This window comes from Dinoponera quadriceps, unplaced genomic scaffold (assembly GCF_001313825.1).
Source record: "Dinoponera quadriceps isolate SergipeBrazil2010 unplaced genomic scaffold, ASM131382v1 scaffold1056, whole genome shotgun sequence".
Lineage (NCBI taxonomy): Eukaryota > Metazoa > Arthropoda > Insecta > Hymenoptera > Formicidae > Dinoponera > Dinoponera quadriceps.
In genome coordinates this window covers 18,394-34,941 of record NW_014555131.1, presented here as the reverse complement: position 1 = coordinate 34,941, position 16,548 = coordinate 18,394, and the positions used below count along the sequence as shown (strand labels likewise).

Here is a 16,548-nt window from a genome sequence, read left to right as displayed (position 1 = left end):
CCTGAACGGAAAGTCTTCAAAAAACGGTCCGGCAGGGAACGTGTTAATCGGCAATGTAGCAACCGTAATAGCGCGCGTTCCGCTCGCGTAGGAAGGACACATCGCGTGGCGCCGCGGTGTCGTCGGCGCCGATCGCCGGTTCCGACCGGATCGCCGGTGTCTCAAGTCACACGAATTCAGGGTGAAAGCTGGGTGAGAGCAGGGGCATTCTCGGAACGGTGCCGACGACGTCTGCGCGTGCTGCATTGCGGCTAGCCCGCTCTCCACCCTCTCTCTCTCTCTTTCTCTCTCTCTCTCTCTCTTCCCTTCCCTCGATCTGTCTGTCGGTCTTCCCCTCTTCCTCTCTCTCTCTCTCTCTCTCTCTCTTTCTTGCCTCCCCCGCTGACACAACAGTGCAGGACGCATCTTCCGTCATCCCTACTGCTCGACTACCGACCCCTTTCGTCCCCCCTGATCTTACAGTTACGACACTGCACTGCAGCCAGGTACACCCACCTAACCACCCCTTGCGCCGNGTTACGACACTGCACTGCAGCCAGGTACACCCACCTAACCACCCCTTGCGCCGTGGGCGAGAGTGTACCGGGGGAAGAAAGGGGTGCGCCGGGGGGGGGGGTAGACCGGATAAAACCAGTCGGCGACTCGCGGCCGTGCGAGACGCGCGCGCGAGTTCCTCCGCTCCGGAACGCGAACAGCCGAGATGTAGTCGAACGGGGGGGTGGCATATCGCAGCGCGCGGGGCCTACCCCGTATACAGGGCCCCGTTGTCGTATCGCACGATTGTTGCGTTTATCTTGTCTACACACTCTGTCTCTCTCTCTCCCGCTTCCTCTCGCTTTATCTCCCTCTTTTTCCCTCTCTCTCCATCTCTCTTTCTCTCTCTTCCTTTATACTCCGGGTATCTCTTTTTACCTCGTATCGGTGTTCGACTGATCGCTAAAAGATGCACAGCCGCAGGCCGCGGATCTCGCATCGTCGCGCGACAACATCCGGCGCGGGGGTGCGAAAGGCAACCGGCGAACGACGAGAGCGTTCGACTACGTTGGTCGGCGATCGCGCCGTAAGTCCGATATATCCCGGTCGTCTCCGCGTGATGAGCGCGCTTATTATTCCCGTTTATTATTATCATTGCTGGTAGTACACAGTATCATTTCTATCGCCGTCGTTCTGCCGTCGTGCGTATGCGTACCACGCAGAACGGCTGACGGGATGCTGCGCACTCTTATTTACGCTCGGTGACGCCACGGCGGAGCGCACGCTTCGATCATCCCGGTGGGTCCTCGAGAGAGGTAAGAGACCGACGTCCGAATCTGAGATCATCGTACTACGTGCTAACTTTGCCGGACGGTGCATGAAAATTATGGACTCGTTCGGAATCGTTTAATTATTCCCTGTAAAATACAATGAGGAAACGTGGAAAATAACTGAATGATTCCGATCGTCAATTCATTCCGAACAGTTTCATAAGTGTCGGTCCTCAGTAAACATTTTAAGCCTTAAGCCTTAACACGTTCATTGGCAAGCACGCGATATCGCGTGATGCGAATTTTCACCAAACGGCCGATCATACGTTATCGCGTAATAGATATTTAGAATACATAAATCCTATGTACATAATAATAAAAGCATATAAATAATATATTAACTTATTTTAAGCACAATAAAAACTAAATAAAAAACAAGAAAAATTTGGCCACCACACGAAATTCCAATTTTCAGCTTGGCAATGAACGTGTTAAGAAATTCACCGATCACAGTCAAATGTGAAGAGAATAATTAGTTGTAATTAGTCAATTTCTTAAGGCTTAAGGCTTGAAATACCTATTGTGCACCGACACTAACGGGTGTCCGAGTTACAGATCGTAGAAACATCGGGAAAGATTTGTTTATATCCGTGACGATCGGTGAGGGACGAGCTTCTCTTTCGTGCTCGCGATACCGAGATGTAAATTTCACCAGTGTCAAATCGGTTCGCTGGTTCTTTGATAAGAGAGAAGCAGGACCGGTCGCAACACGCCAAGAATAAGACAGAAATTGCGAGGAAATTATTGCGTAATTATATTTTGTCTAATCTAGCGCTTTCTCTCTCTCTCTCTCTCTCTTTCTCTTTTCACAAAATTGTGGAGATCTAGTTTTTAAATGTGAAACAACGGTTTCCGCACGATTTGTCACGCGAGCACCAAGTTCCGGCGCCAAACGGGCGTTTGCCGAGCGAATTATCGATAACGAGAGTTATCAACAAGTGTAAATCGGATAAATCGCACGGCTGGCAGAACTTCGTGCAACGCATCGTAAACACACGACTCGAAGAATCGATCGTATTGCTTTATGACCGATAGACTGTAATTCCATTAAGTCTCGGCTACACGCACGCAATCCTGAAACCTCCCATGAATCGAGAATTCAGAGAGGAATTGGCCGTTATCGGGGATACCTGAAACATTACTCACGTTTCATCGCGCGCGATAAATATAGCACGATATAGCTCTATAGCTTATAACTGACTCGTTCTCCCTGTAGCAGAGGAAACGTCGATCTGCCTTCATCTCCGCGCGTACCTCTGACCCTATTTCGAGACCTTCCTCGCAACACCATTTCTTCCCGTTGCTTTCGTCCTTTTAATTTTTCTCGCCTCCTTTATCGTTTTACCTTTTTTTAATTTCTACGGCGAGAAATAAAATTCCTGCAAAATCTATTAAGATCTACCGATCAAAATCACGCGTCTCGTCGGTGAAACTAGATATATTTCCGATATTTCAAAAATCAAAGCAAATGATGAGCGGATTTCGAGAAACGTCGAGAACGATGTGTATGGAGAACTGACGTCTTTAGAATAAATGTAATCTCGTCGAAAAGATTGGGGAAAATCAACGAATACACACACACACACACATATACGAGCAGCTGAATGCGAAGTACACAATTAAGTTTTTTTCCCGACGAGTTTCGGGCACCGTCAATTCGCGCGAACAACGAAGGACAGGCGACGACGCCATACATGATAAACGACGTCTGCAATTATTTCACGGATATATGCCACGTCGAGGACGTGCCGACGCTAAGAGGCACTTTCATTCTGCGCGTCCGATCCTTCCGCTTCATTTGCAATATTAAAGGCGTTTTCGTCTCTCCGGGGTGCCGTTTCATCAGTCGAGTTGGTCGACGTCACACGGGAGGGAATTTTCTCTTAACCCGATAGAGAAATGCGCGCGTTACGTATCAACGGAGTCGGCAAGGTCTCCGTTGCCGACTCGCTCCGTCAGACTCGAAAATCGGAGACTTTCGAGTCGACTCGAAATTGCAGGCTCGTCTTCTCCGCCGAATCGACGCGACCGGCAATATTCTCGGTTAACTTCAGCGTGTATCAATTGTCATCCCTCCTCGCGATTAATCGCAACACAATTCGTTGTCTCGTGAATTCCAACTGAGATTCGGGATATTATCTTCATGATGGAGGGGAGGGGAGATCGATTCAAGCGTGACCGGATAATTAGGCATTGGACGGCATTTTGGCGTTTTGCAGAAAATGGTCGCAGAGAAGTACAGCCATGCCGATCCTGAGCTGAAGCAGGAATTAAGTACGATCGCCCGGCAGATTGTAGGATCCGGCAGGGGCATCCTCGCCGCCGACGAGTCAACCGCGACGATAGGCAAGCGTCTTCAGGACATCAACGTCGAGAATAATGAGGATAACCGCAGGGCCTACAGACAGCTGCTTTTCACCACAGCGAAGGTACAGTCGAGCCACAACCTTGGAGGAAGAATTAACCATAGATGCTAAATTTATTACGCTGAGAAAAAAAGTTTGGTCAACAGTCACCAAACATTTAGTGAAATAGTTCCGACCGAATGATTTGTTACAGTAACTAAATTTAGATTGGTAGCACGGTATGCGTGTAACTAAATGATTTGGTTACACTAACCAAATAATTGGTTACACGTAGTATATAAATTAGTCGTTGGTGGACTTTCTTCTTGCGATTCCCCGTCGATCGCGCGATCTTCGCTCGAGCGACAAAGACGCATCGCGCGAACGTACGCTCGAGCTCGCTTCTCTCTCCCTCAGGACGTCATCAGTCAGCACATCTCCGGGGTGATCCTCTTCCACGAGACCCTCTACCAGAAAGCCGACGACGGCACGCCGTTCGTCGAGTTACTGAAGGAGCGTAACATCATCCCCGGCATCAAGGTCGACAAAGGCGTGGTGCCGCTTTTCGGCACGGACAACGAGTGCACGACCCAGGGTCTCGACGACCTGCAGGCGCGCTGCATCCAGTACAAGAAGGACGGCTGCCACTTCGCCAAGTGGCGATGCGTGCTGAAGATCACCAAGGACACGCCGAGCAAGCTCGCGATCTTGGAGAACGCCAACGTGCTGGCGCGCTACGCCTCTATCTGCCAGAGCGCCAGGATCGTGCCGATCGTGGAGCCTGAGATCCTGCCCGACGGCGATCACGATCTCGCCCGTTGCCAAAAGGTGACGGAAGAGGTCTTGGCGGCCGTTTACAAGGTACTTACTCGTCTTACCGGTCGGCCTCCGTTTGCGTTCTGATCGCACGATCCTCGCAGGAACGAGTAAAATAGCGGGACTCGCTTCCTACGTTCCGTAGTGCAATTGTAGAAATCGTCGTGAATTTTCGAGAATGAAGTCTAATAATTTGCCAAGAAAGATAAGGCGTTGTCTCAGATAAGACGGACGTTCCTTCGGAGATAAGACGTGTTTTCCAAGCCGTGCCTGACTTTTTGGTCGCCGTATCTATCCGAACAGCGCAATTTTCTCAAAGGCAGAAAGTCGTCTGAAAAAGCAGGATGTCCTTTAAACTTCTTTAATACGTCTTTTGTACCGAGGAAAAAAGCAGTTGGATCAAATCGAGCTTCGATCGACCGAGGCTGAGTCGTGCGATAAATTTTCAAGCTCTGACCCGTCTTGTATGTTTTCAGGCGCTCTCGGACCACCACGTGTACCTCGAGGGCACTCTGCTGAAGCCCAACATGGTGACGCCAGGCCAGAGCTGCCCGACGAGATCGACTCCGCAGGAAATCGCGGCGGCGACGGTGACCGCGTTGATGCGCACCGTGCCACCGGCGGTACCCGGCATCACCTTCCTCAGCGGCGGCCAGTCCGAGGAGGAGGCGTCGGTCAATCTGGACGCCATTAACAAGTTCCCGGCGAAGAAACCCTGGGCGCTCACCTTCAGCTACGGCCGCGCTCTTCAAGCCTCCGTGCTCCGCGCCTGGGGTGGCAAAGCCGACCAGGTCGCCGCCGGCCAGGAAGAACTGATCAAGAGGGCCAAGGTAAGCGCGAATACGCGCGATCTCCTGCCAAGACGGCGTTTTTCTTGAATTATCTGTGTTAACAACACGTTAGTCGATCGTTAACTCTCAATTATCAATTTGTCGCCGTCGACAGTCCGGATAACATGTTCGGTCGAACCCGGACGGCGAGTTAACACTGTTACGCGTTAATTGATATTAACAGGATGGGAAGAGAGACATCAGTTCGATTTTACTAATTATCTGTTCTCGTGACGATCGAGAAGATGACGATACACTGACGGAACGATTCTCAAATCTACTCTTGAACGTAGACAGTAAAGAATTTTCTGCCGAATTTAACACATTTCACGTGTCCTAAACGATTCGCAAATACAAATTTTTGTGTTAACTTAATACAAGGTGAATGCATTGAAAGTAACACAAATATTATGTCAAAAATTAACAGAAAATTATAATATCTGGAACATGTTAATCAAACGCTGAAGTATGTATCATTTTAACACTTGCACATATTGAATGTCAACTCAACATTGACATAACAAAATATTGACATAACATACACACAATAATATTAAATTAACACACGTTTGTGTTGAAAACGTTCAACACAGAAATTTCAACAAGAACCGATCTTAACGCAAGTACAACAACGTGTTTTTCACCGTGTAAAGTAAAAGCTGCTTCTCTTCCTCCTGTTTTTCGCATTCTCGTAAAAAATGCCCGCGGTATTGCGCCATTTGCTCCCACCGTGCCCGTGATAATTGAGAGTTAGATAATTAGATGATTGAATAATTAGATTGCATGCACTAGTTTCGAGTTCGTGGCTGCTAGTAGCTATGCTCACTTTTTATTCACGTTTCACTCTCCTTTCTCTCTCTCTCTCTCTCTTCGCCGCGTCCACAGATAGTAGCTGTCACTAGCCGGCTCCGTCTTTGATCTTCGTTTTACTTTTCAAAGTGATTTCTCGTTCTAACATTCACGTTCCCCGAAGAGTTGCCCTTTGCACTTTTGCCCAGCCTCTGCGCTTCCGCATGCGGCAGCTGGCAAGTAATTTTCCTCGGTAGAAAAGAAATCTCGTTACTTTTCTTTTTTTTCTTTCTCCTTTTCCTCTTCCGCAGTTGCGGCCGCTCGGAGCAGTACACGCGAAGCTGCGAGACGGCACGCATTTCTGTGCATGTTGTGTATTGTGTGCTTGTTTAGGCAAACGCCGCAGCCTGCCAAGGCAAGTACGTCGCAGGCAGCATTTCTAGCAAAGCCGCCGGCACTTCTCTCTACGTCAAATCTCACGCCTACTAAAAACAAAACAAAAATCTCGCCTTTCCGCGCGGTCCGTTTCTCCCGTGGCAGTAAGTACAACGGATCAACGTCAAGGGGAGACGTTAACCCCTCGTGGATAAACATGTTCTCAACCATCCACGTATATACGGATCATTTCGAAATTTCAAACGTTCCTTTTTACAATAAAAATATGTAATTTGAGTGATCCACGAGACGTTGACATTTCTCACTCTGACAAAAAATAACGAAACCATTAATAAAACCTGGGAAAAATGATTGTATATGATTATATATAATTACATAAAATCATATGTGAATTTTGCCCATATATGTGGTTACATGTATGATCACACATGTTTATACGAAAAAGATAATGTTATGTCATTTAATCAAACGTCAATATTGTCAGGAGCATTTATTTGACTGTATTTGTATGTAATTTGTAAACGGTATTTTGTAAAAAACGGTATTTTTTCGTTGAGGACATATATGATTATTTACAGTCATATATGGGCAAATTTCATGCGTGATCTCTTTTTTCCCCGGGAAATCTGAAACGAAATTCACGACTTTGCGTTTCTATTAATCAAGTTAAAATTAAAACCATCGAATTAAAAGGAGCATGTTTCTTACAATAAAGTTCAAGGGTGACTGAATATTTGCAAAATTCTCTCGGAGATTTCTTTGAATGCTCGTCTCTTTCATTTTTTTTTTTTCAATTTTCGCTACTGTATCTTGCGAGAAAAAGAGTCCTCTCCGAGGAAACGCTCGGCGAATATCGCGAATGAAATCGTGCTTGTCTGTTTCCCGTCCAGGCCAACAGCGAGTCAGCGCTCGGCAAGTACGCGGGTGGCGTTAGCGGCGCCGCGGGAGACGCGGCGCTCTTCGTCGCCAACCACGCGTATTAGGTCGACCCGTAGAAAGATGCAAAAGAGTACCGTTAAACGCGAGACTAAGTCGCCGAACTGGAAACACCTCGCAGGGTCATCATCATCGCCGTCGTTTCCCATCGTATCCGCGCAAAGAAGAAAGAATTCCACCGGGGAGGAGAGAGGGGATCAAGGACGATCCGGACGTACGAAGACGCACCAAGCCTAAATCAAGATCGCTCGTCACTAAGCTTTACCGTGACACCGTTTTTCACGGATAATTGTGTATTCCTAAATCGAGTTTTAACCGGCCGGACTTTCGGTTTCATCTCTGTCTTCTTTCTCGAGCGAAGTTCGATCGATCGAGTAGCGATCTTAATTTGATCCCACGTCATCCGGTCCGATTCCGTAACTCGGGCTGATATTTTGTACAGCGAATTCACTCGGAAGATCGACTGAAAGCTTGCGGGGAACCTCGTGCGGGTTGTCCTGTGCGGCAGCCGATTTGTCCGACACGGTCAACTTGACCGAGGAGGACCTTGCGAGGAATGTGTACGAAATATCGAGCCGGGAAATTTCCTTTCCGATGAGCCTTTGACTTCTTCTCGATATTTTTCCTCTCGATGCGTTTTATTTTCGCGATATCTACGAGATCCACCGGCATCGATGATCGAAGAATGAAAAAGATTCAGGCGTTACGCACCGATCGCGAACAGATTTCGCGACACCCGATATTACGCGCGATACGTGATTATTATATATTCTGTAACACTACGAGATATACAAAGCAGATATAAATATAAATATATATATATATATGTATATATATATATACATATATATATTGTCAATGTCGTTATACGGTATTCTACGTGTAAAAAAAATAATAACAGCGCACGAAAAAAAAGAACTAAGCAAAATAAAGCGAATAATAAATGTTGTTTGTTAGCGAATGAGTCGAGTATTACAAAATCGTGCTATATTGTGTCATCTAATTATACAATATTATATGTATCTTGCATAGAAATTCGAGTAATCTATATTTGAAAACTATCTCGTACGTCAATGTTATACCTAAATATTTTCATTGTAATCTAGGTCACCAAATACAACTGTGGAGGGCAAAAAAAGAGTCTGTGTGTGTGCGTGCGCGTGCATAATTTTTTTTGGGAACTTTCCCCCGAAATCCTCAAATAAATATAAATTCTATAGATATATTAATAGAGAGAGAACAATAACAATGATCTCTACTATTAATTGATCATTACGTATTTTCGAAGCATAATAATTATCTCACATAATTCGAAATCAATTACATATAATACAACTTTTATTAAATTCATATTAATTGAAAATAAGATCATCTTGCCTTCGAGTCGCACTAATTGAAAATAGAAAGACTTTTTAGTTTATCGTTAAGTCGTACTATTACAAAAAATAAAATTTTTCTACTCACCGGTGAATTGCATTATTTAAAAATAAAGATGCGTCGAACTCATTATTAGCTACGTTCAGCAGAACGTTTAATTTGCAACTGTTGGAAGTTTTCTGAGCTGATCGGAGCCGAGCTAAGATCGGATTATTCTTTTAGATCTACAGGAATAATCCAATTAATTCAAATATCAGCACAGGAAACTTGCAACAGTTGCAAACTAAACATTCTGCCGAGCGCGGCCATTGAATCATACTGCGACCTGAATTTTCACCAAAGACGGTGGCGGTTTAGAGCGGAGACTTGGGAACTAACAGTAAGTAACGGGTCTAGTCGTTAGACCCGCTAAAAATTATAGCGTTTTCGACTGACGCGCGACTTGAACGCTATTAGACCCATTACTTGTCATTAGTTTCCGAAGTTTCCGCTACAAGTCGCGACCACTTGATAAGAATGGAGGTTGCAGTACGATTCAACGATAAGTTAGACATCTTTATTTACAAATAGCACAGCTCGACAACTGGTTGGTAAACTTTATTTTCTAATAATACAGCTTAACGATGAGAGACTAAAAGAGACTTATTTTATTTTTAATTAATACGACCTAATGTTAACAACTTAAACAACTTATTAAAAAACAGAAATATCCTCTCATCGATCAACTGATCTCGCCTCTACTAGTCGGTTGACTATTAGTTTTTGATAGCGATGGCTCTCAAATACAACTGATGAAAAAAACACTCGAACCTTTTTACATTGCATCCTATGATGTTCTTATAGATGGGATGTGGCAGATGTAAAAGTTTGACGGACAATCGGGCAGAAATGCGTTCGAGAATCAGCTGAATGGTATTCAAGGTTCTGCATGCTCCAAGAAGAATGTTCAACGATGGAAGAACCTGAAGTGGTAGAACATTTTTATGGAGTATACCTCTTGTACTGTGTAAATCCAAAATATAGAGGAAAAACGTACATAGGATATACCGTGGATCCAAGACGTAGGATCAAACAGCACAATGCTGGCAGGAAGTACGGTGGAGCCTGGAAAACTAGTAACAAAGGGCCATGGTGAGGATCTAAATCTCACTTCTTTCCATTATATAGCAATTAAGTATATATTCAACTATATATAAAATAATTATTTCTATATAAGTACCAAGTGAATAATAAGATATTCTATATTATATATACTCAATACACATATTCTGAATTCTAATTGTCATTTTTAGGAATATGGTTTTGATTGTTTACGGATTTCCCAACAGTACTTCTGCGCTCAGAGTATGTTTCGAACAATTTTGTATCAAGGAAAGCTTTGTGTAATATACAAAACAAAACGAATAACTGTTTACAACAGACTGTATTGTTTCAGTTTGAATGGGCCTGGCAACATCCACATGTTAGCAGACGGCTGAGACATATCCCCAAAAAGAAGAAATCACAGAGGGTGTTTGACTTCTATCTGACAGTTCTATCCGAGATGTTACAAGTTGGGCCTTGGTGCCGTTTACCGTTAACGGTACGCTGGCTGGACTATGAGTTTTCCAAGGACTATTGCGGAAATATATCCCCACCGTTGCATATGCCTATATGCTACGGCAAAGTCGCCAGTTGTAAAGTCAAGCAAACGAAAGACGCGAAAGCTAACGATGCTCGATTACAAGAGTCACAGTCGGTGATGGAGAGGTTGTGTCCTCTTTGTGGCTCGGCCATGACGGAGAGAGACTCCATCAGTTGCGTGAAACCGAAGTGCCTTTTAATTGCTCATTCGATTTGCTTGGCAAAGGCATTCTGCAAGGACGGGATGATTTTGCCGATCGACGGCATTTGTCCAGCGTGTAAAACCAGTGTCCTCTGGGGAGACCTCGTAAGAAAGAAGAACAGCTGTTACCAAGACCTACGAGAGGCCAATACCGATTCCTCTTTTACCGACAGTGACGATATTTAAATGCGAGACATCGGTAAGTTCAGCAATTTATCTATATATATTTATCTGTAAATGAATATGAATTTTTATATCACTTGGCAAAGTTAGTACGGGATATGTAAATAGTAGGGAGGGGAGGGGGGGATAAGAAGTTATTTATTAATTATTAGTTATTTAATAATTATTAGTTATTTATTAATATTTTTATTAATTTAAAAGTAAATATATTTTTATAGCCTTAAACAATAAAGGAATGTGCAGTAAAGTATGTTTAATATCTATCGCCTCCTAATTTTTTCTAATTTCGTTATACGTTTTTATTGCACGTTTCTTTGCAAGATCTGCCGAGATGCACTTTTTGATTCGTCATATTGAAGACAAACGGCGCCACGATAAGCGGCACACATATCGATGTTAATCCGAACAATTGTGACACGTGAAACGTTAACTGTTTCACAGGTGCACCGATGAATTCTTCGCAGTGTACATTGGTTTACTGTGTAATTAGCACGCGCCGTTTGGAACCGTTAGCGGAATGCTCGTACGTGATCAAACAGCGCCATTCACGTCGGAACACTCGAAATGTACGGGGGAAGAATGAACGTGTCAAACGTCGGTCCCTTTTTTCTCGGTCACAAGTTCGTCACGTAACAGTTTCTTCCGACTGACCCGCACTGACGGTCGTTGCAAACCTACTCGCGTCTGCACACGAATACTGTATCGCTTGGACGGTATCGTGTGAAAAAGAAAAGATACTAAAATTAAAATAAAGAAATAATTTATTGACCGACATTTTTGACCGATGCTTTTTCTTACAAAAAAACATGATGCAAATATATAACTTACACTTATTACGTGATTAACTAAATTAATTAAATTAAATACACGAAAAACTAAAACTAAACGATGCTACTGGCGGTTTCGGAAGGTTTGGTTTTATCCTGTTCGACGAATGAACGAGTTTTCCGCCGTTGCTGCTGAAACAATGAGCGCAAAACGCGATTTGACGTAACGACGCTTCGTTCCCTTTCCACCGACGATTAGTTAAGCGTTCTTACCTCTTAAAAGTACATCAAATAAATAAGAGTTCCGTTCAGATAACGAACATCGCGCGCTTTCCGTTTCGCTTAACGGTATCCGAGACGTTTCTCCGTGATTTCGAGTCCTCGAGCGCTAGTTCCGATAATAACACACCTGGCCGCGCCGTTTATCAGGCCGATTTCGGGCCGATTATCCCGAAAGCGTAAGTCCAGGTCGCGCGCATTTTCAAATTCATCTCAACCGAGCCGTGAACCGATATAACCCACTAGTCCCGATCGTAGTTTAATCGCGAAACTGGCCTTTTACTCCCGAGATAGAATCACGTATTTGTTTGCGCGCGATGATTTCCAATCGGCGATGATCAGCAGATGCTGCTGGGCTCCGCTGGACCGGAGCTGATAGTTACGTTCACTTGATACTTGGGTTAAATAGAAAGCGAGCGATTCTTCGCTGCCGCTACCTTTGCCCGTAACCGATGCGCGTCTATTAACTCCGCCGAAATTACGACGAATAACGGAAAAGCACTTTGAAAGAAAGAAAAAAAAAACCGGCTTTGCCGACCCGGCGAAAAATCTTCGTGGATCGTCCTTCGCGCGCGTCTGATTTACGACACCAACGAACATTCGCCTCTTCTATCTACTAATTCCGTTATCATAGCGAGGTCGAGGATACTCGACGGGCCAGGACTTTCTTAGAGTCATACATCTTTGTGCGAAACTCGTCGAGCCACTTATGCAAATCCCCGACTTTCCTTCTATAATCCACGCCGATTCGTTCGTAAACGCGCAACACGCGAGACCGTTGAATTTTTGTTTTTCTTACCAGTTACCTAAAGAATAAAAAACCGATATGGAACGCGCGCAACTATCTTTCGCGCGTGAAAACGCACGAAACGTGCGCCCACACGCGGATCGGTTTTCATCGTCTACTCTCCGTTCGGTTCGTCCTCGTTCCTTCGATCCACCGCGGAGGTACCGGGCGTTCTCCGAGACGCGGAACTAACGAGCACACCGTAGCCCGTAACTGAAACGGAGAAGAGAAACGGAGAGATCGATTCGAAGACGCGCTTTTCATACGGACGGAGTAGTTTTTCGTAAAAACCGCGGAACGCGATGCTAAGAGGTATGTCTATCTCAGAACAGGTCAGGTACGAAGCCGACGTCGTCGTCGCCGTAATCGCTGTAGTCCTCGGCGCCGGGCGGCACGAAGAGACCTCCCAGCACGCCGGACAGGTTCTCACCCAGCCCCATCGCCGTCGCCACCCCGAAGACCAATCTCATCACCAGCAGCCGCATGAAGTTCACCACGTTGGTCTCCTTGCTCTGCAGCGACAGCTGCGTCGTCTTCTTCGACCTGCTCTCGGCATAACGAATCTGCGGATATCACGAGACAAGGTTCGGCAGGTCGTTGTTGTTGTCGTCGTCGTTGTCGAGCGAAAGACACGAGGTATGGAGGAGGACCCAGTTAACACCCGAGCTACGCTACGTCTATGTCGTAATTTCACACTCAACAATGTAAATGTTATGTAACACCGAGTGTGATATAACATAACATTGCCCTGGTAGCACAATTTATTGGCGATACATTGGATGAATGTTGCCCGATACCAGTCAGACAGCCAAATCTGCGAAAGCGGATAGTATCTGCTGTAAATTTTGCCGACTGTCCTGCTGGCAGGAATACAACGGGATTTGCTGACAGGCTGTCGACCAAATTTATAGCAGGTGTAAAATCTGTTTCCGCAGATTTGGTTGCCCGATTGATCTTACGTTGCGTTAACATTGTTGAATTATAACATTAATGTTATGTTACTGGTAGTTGGTGTTCACTGAGTAACAGTTTAGTATGATGTTTACGAATGGAGGCCCCAAGACAAGGTATCTCATCAGCGTTATCAGCGTGGTCTACAGCTGGATACTCGGGCAAAAGAAGATCATATATGAAATTTGCTCATATATAACTATACATAATCACATATGTTCACGACGAAAAATTACTATTGTTTACAAATTATATGCAAATTCGATCGAAACAAATGCTCCCGGCTACTTGTGCTTCTGACAGCACATAATATCGACGTTTAATTGAATGACATAACATCATTTCTCTTCATATAGGCACACACATGATCATATATATAACCACATAATGTACAAAATTCACATATGATTTTGTACAATTATATATAATCATTTTTCCCCGGGTAGGGGTATATTTATAAAAAGTATACGAGTATATTTACGAGAAGTAAGAGTAAGAAATGAACCAATCGTAGTCGATTATTCTCTTCGCATCCGAATATGATTGATCAATTTCTTATTCTCACTCCTACCTGCCTATTGTAAACCACGCTTAAAACATCGTAAAGTATCGCCGATATCGCTCGCGGGATGACCTCCCTCGAGTGAAAGGGGCTGTCCGGTGGGCGAGAACGCATACTCACACTCGTGCAGACGAGCAGGACTCCCAGCAGGACCAGCCGGGCTCTCATCCTCGGCGCTCTTCTCAGGGTAGGCGTGCGACAATCACTTCCGGCGACGGTGCGTGCGGACGACGCTGGTGTATCGACAGCGCGATTCACCCAGGGAGACGACGTGTGTTCGCGATGTTCGCATGCGGGGCATCCGCGCGCGGGTCTCTGCGACGCGAGAGAGAGAGATCTATCGCGCCACGTTCGCCGTGCGGAACTGAGGAAAATCGACTGGCGCGCGAGCGACGGTCTCGATCGGACGCGCGGCCTTTTTTTCCACCACGGCGGATGAAGAGGAGAAGAAGCGCGCGAGAGAACGCTTCGGAACGCGTTCAGGACGGACGACGAGGAGGACGCGCGCTCCCCCGACGACGCGCGGGTGAACGGAAGACGCCGTAGACGAGCACCGTGACGGACAACGACGACGGATGAAATCGACGCGGGCGAGAAGAGGAGAGCCCGTCGTCGATCGTAGAGCCCAAGTTGGCATTCTACGATAACGGTACGCCACGAAAAAAAAAGACATTTAGGCCAGCCTCGCGCCATAAGGTTGGGCGCCAGTCATCGAGCGTCCCGCGACGCGAGAGACGTGTCCGGCGTTCATGCGTGGTGCTTATCGCTTCGTCACGAGGTTTAGCGAGACCGACCGCGGGAATACGCTCGGCGAAGAGGTCCAGGACCGCCGTATGATCGTTTACAGCAAGATCCCGACCGGGGGTATCGCCGCGCGCGCGACGGCATCGTGAACTTTGACCGTTCAGCCAGGTGCGCGGAGGTATCGGTTGCTCGGCGAAATCGTGCCGCAACATACGAGAAATCGTTACTGTTTAGCCGAAGAGAGATAGAGAGAAAGATCGGATGAGATCCGGGAAAACGTTGCTTTAATAAGATTGTGTTTAAAGTCTCGAGGAACCATGATTATTTAGCGGAATGAAGTGAGATTTGATAGACGTAATTATCTGATTACCTAACAAGATGACGAGATTTCGGATGTAGTAGAAAGTTCGAGAAACATCGGGGTGAGCCTTCCCATGCAGCACAATGTTCGAAAGACATCCCAGGTATATTTCAGAATATTTGAATATCCCTGGGACGTCTCTAGGATGTCTTTCGAACATTTGTGCTGTATGGGTTCACGACGGACGCACGTGCGTATGGTCAGTCACGAAAAGGTCAACACTTTTTTTACTGCATCGCCACTTCCAATTCTTATAAGCTATTTGCGTGCGTATGACGGTTGTGAGTTTTAAGTTTTACTTGCATCCTCATGTAATCCTCGTGTTTTTTTCACCGAAGAGGGTCCAAAGGAAGGAACAAAATGTTTGAATATGAGGTGTATCGTGTACTTGAATTCCACCGACAAACTCACACAGGATAGATTCAACATAGAGAAGATACATCTTAACAATTACATATCTCAAACGTACTTAGTTTACTTTCTGAGACACAGCTGCAGCAACTTTATTTTTAAAAGATACATTATTTTATTTCTTAAATCGCGTTTTACAAACAAATCGGTAAACGCATACCGTTATAAAAATTGTTTAAAATACCTTGCCTCTTTTCACAAGTGAGCATCCATGATATCAGGGGGAAATAATATGTTCTTTTTAATTTCACCCGCGACAAGCGGCAATTAACATACGTAACGTAACACAATGAATGATTCCTCCGTTAATATTCAGAAATACCAAGATCGATGACCATCGTCGGCACTCGGCACGTCAGCAATATCGTTTGTATCCTTTTACTATTCGTCCTGAATTAGCAACCCCGTGCTATTGGCCTGCTTACTATTACGTAGGGAAAATAATAACGCGGTAAGAGCGGAGAAGAGCCGCGTAGAAACGCGTAAGAAATTAGCCTGAATCATCAGTGCCGATGAACAGGCACGGATCGTTAGCCGGCGCATCGTCCATTCGTGCCGTATATTACGCGATGTGTGTTGTGAAAATTTTTTTCCCCCCGTCGTAATAACGCGGCAGCCGCAATTCCCGCGGCCGACTCGTAACTACTCCAGAAAACTCCACTTACGATTCGCGAGAGCCACTCAAGAATATGAATCCACTTTAAGCGGAACCTTAATAACTTGAAATTCCTCCGAGCGAATCTACTTCACTTTCCTCGTGCATTATCGCGATGAAGTCACCGGAGAATTCGTTCACCCGAGAATTCGAATATCGCTCTTGGAGAGAAAAAAAAAACTANTTTTTTTTTTTTTTTTTTTACGGAGACTCCACGGTCGTCGATCGTT

General features: G+C 45.4%; 3 protein-coding genes across 7 annotated transcripts; 2 read left to right on the top strand and 1 right to left on the bottom strand.

Moving 5' to 3' along the window:
- The first annotated feature begins 1,101 nt into the window (after window positions 1-1,101).
- On the top strand, window positions 1,102-8,556 carry LOC106743039 (fructose-bisphosphate aldolase). Of its 2 annotated transcripts, XM_014616526.1 has the most exons (6): window positions 1,102-1,289; window positions 3,524-3,733; window positions 4,067-4,510; window positions 4,942-5,295; window positions 6,478-6,623; window positions 7,371-7,460. In XM_014616526.1, exons 2-5 carry the CDS (start codon window positions 3,527-3,529, stop codon window positions 6,571-6,573), a joined length of 1,101 nt encoding a protein of 366 aa, XP_014472012.1. In that variant the 5' UTR covers window positions 1,102-1,289; window positions 3,524-3,526; the 3' UTR covers window positions 6,574-6,623; window positions 7,371-7,460. The 2 variants fall into 2 exon arrangements, with proteins under 2 accessions (XP_014472012.1, XP_014472011.1); XM_014616525.1 differs by lacking the exons at window positions 1,102-1,289; window positions 6,478-6,623 and having other exon boundaries at window positions 7,371-8,556.
- Window positions 8,557-8,749: 193 nt separating this feature from the next.
- On the top strand, window positions 8,750-13,052 carry LOC106743040 (structure-specific endonuclease subunit slx1). Of its 4 annotated transcripts, none has more exons than XM_014616529.1 (5): window positions 8,750-9,379; window positions 9,637-9,924; window positions 10,086-10,137; window positions 10,229-10,817; window positions 12,967-13,052. In XM_014616529.1, exons 2-4 carry the CDS (start codon window positions 9,722-9,724, stop codon window positions 10,802-10,804), a joined length of 831 nt encoding a protein of 276 aa, XP_014472015.1. In that variant the 5' UTR covers window positions 8,750-9,379; window positions 9,637-9,721; the 3' UTR covers window positions 10,805-10,817; window positions 12,967-13,052. The 4 variants fall into 4 exon arrangements, with proteins under 4 accessions (XP_014472015.1, XP_014472014.1, XP_014472016.1 ...); XM_014616528.1 differs by having other exon boundaries at window positions 12,962-13,049; XM_014616530.1 differs by lacking the exon at window positions 12,967-13,052 and adding an exon at window positions 11,243-11,811.
- On the bottom strand, window positions 12,958-16,495 carry LOC106743041. Its single transcript, XM_014616532.1, has 2 exons — window positions 14,268-16,495; window positions 12,958-13,197 (listed from the first exon to the last, which is right to left on the bottom strand). Exons 1-2 carry the CDS (start codon window positions 14,838-14,840, stop codon window positions 12,958-12,960), a joined length of 813 nt encoding a protein of 270 aa, XP_014472018.1. The 5' UTR covers window positions 14,841-16,495.
- Window positions 16,496-16,548: the final 53 nt, after the last annotated feature.

Excerpts from the sequence above, each read along its gene's own strand:
- LOC106743039 (XM_014616526.1), top strand. The coding sequence starts at position 3,527 with ATGGTCGCAGAGAAGTACAGCCATGCCGATCCTGAGCTGAAGCAGGAA. Across the intron at positions 3,734-4,066 it reads TGCTTTTCACCACAGCGAAG|GACGTCATCAGTCAGCACAT; the intron begins GTACAGTCGAGC and ends TCTCTCCCTCAG. Across the intron at positions 5,296-6,477 it reads AACTGATCAAGAGGGCCAAG|GCAAACGCCGCAGCCTGCCA; the intron begins GTAAGCGCGAAT and ends GTGCTTGTTTAG.
- LOC106743041 (XM_014616532.1), bottom strand. The coding sequence starts at position 14,840 with ATGGCGCGAGGCTGGCCTAAATGTCTTTTTTTTTCGTGGCGTACCGTT. Across the intron at positions 13,198-14,267 it reads TCCTGCTCGTCTGCACGAGT|ATTCGTTATGCCGAGAGCAG; the intron begins GTGAGTATGCGT and ends TGATATCCGCAG.
- LOC106743040 (XM_014616529.1), top strand. The coding sequence starts at position 9,722 with ATGCTCCAAGAAGAATGTTCAACGATGGAAGAACCTGAAGTGGTAGAA. Across the intron at positions 9,925-10,085 it reads ACTAGTAACAAAGGGCCATG|GAATATGGTTTTGATTGTTT; the intron begins GTGAGGATCTAA and ends TGTCATTTTTAG. Across the intron at positions 10,138-10,228 it reads ACAGTACTTCTGCGCTCAGA|TTTGAATGGGCCTGGCAACA; the intron begins GTATGTTTCGAA and ends GTATTGTTTCAG.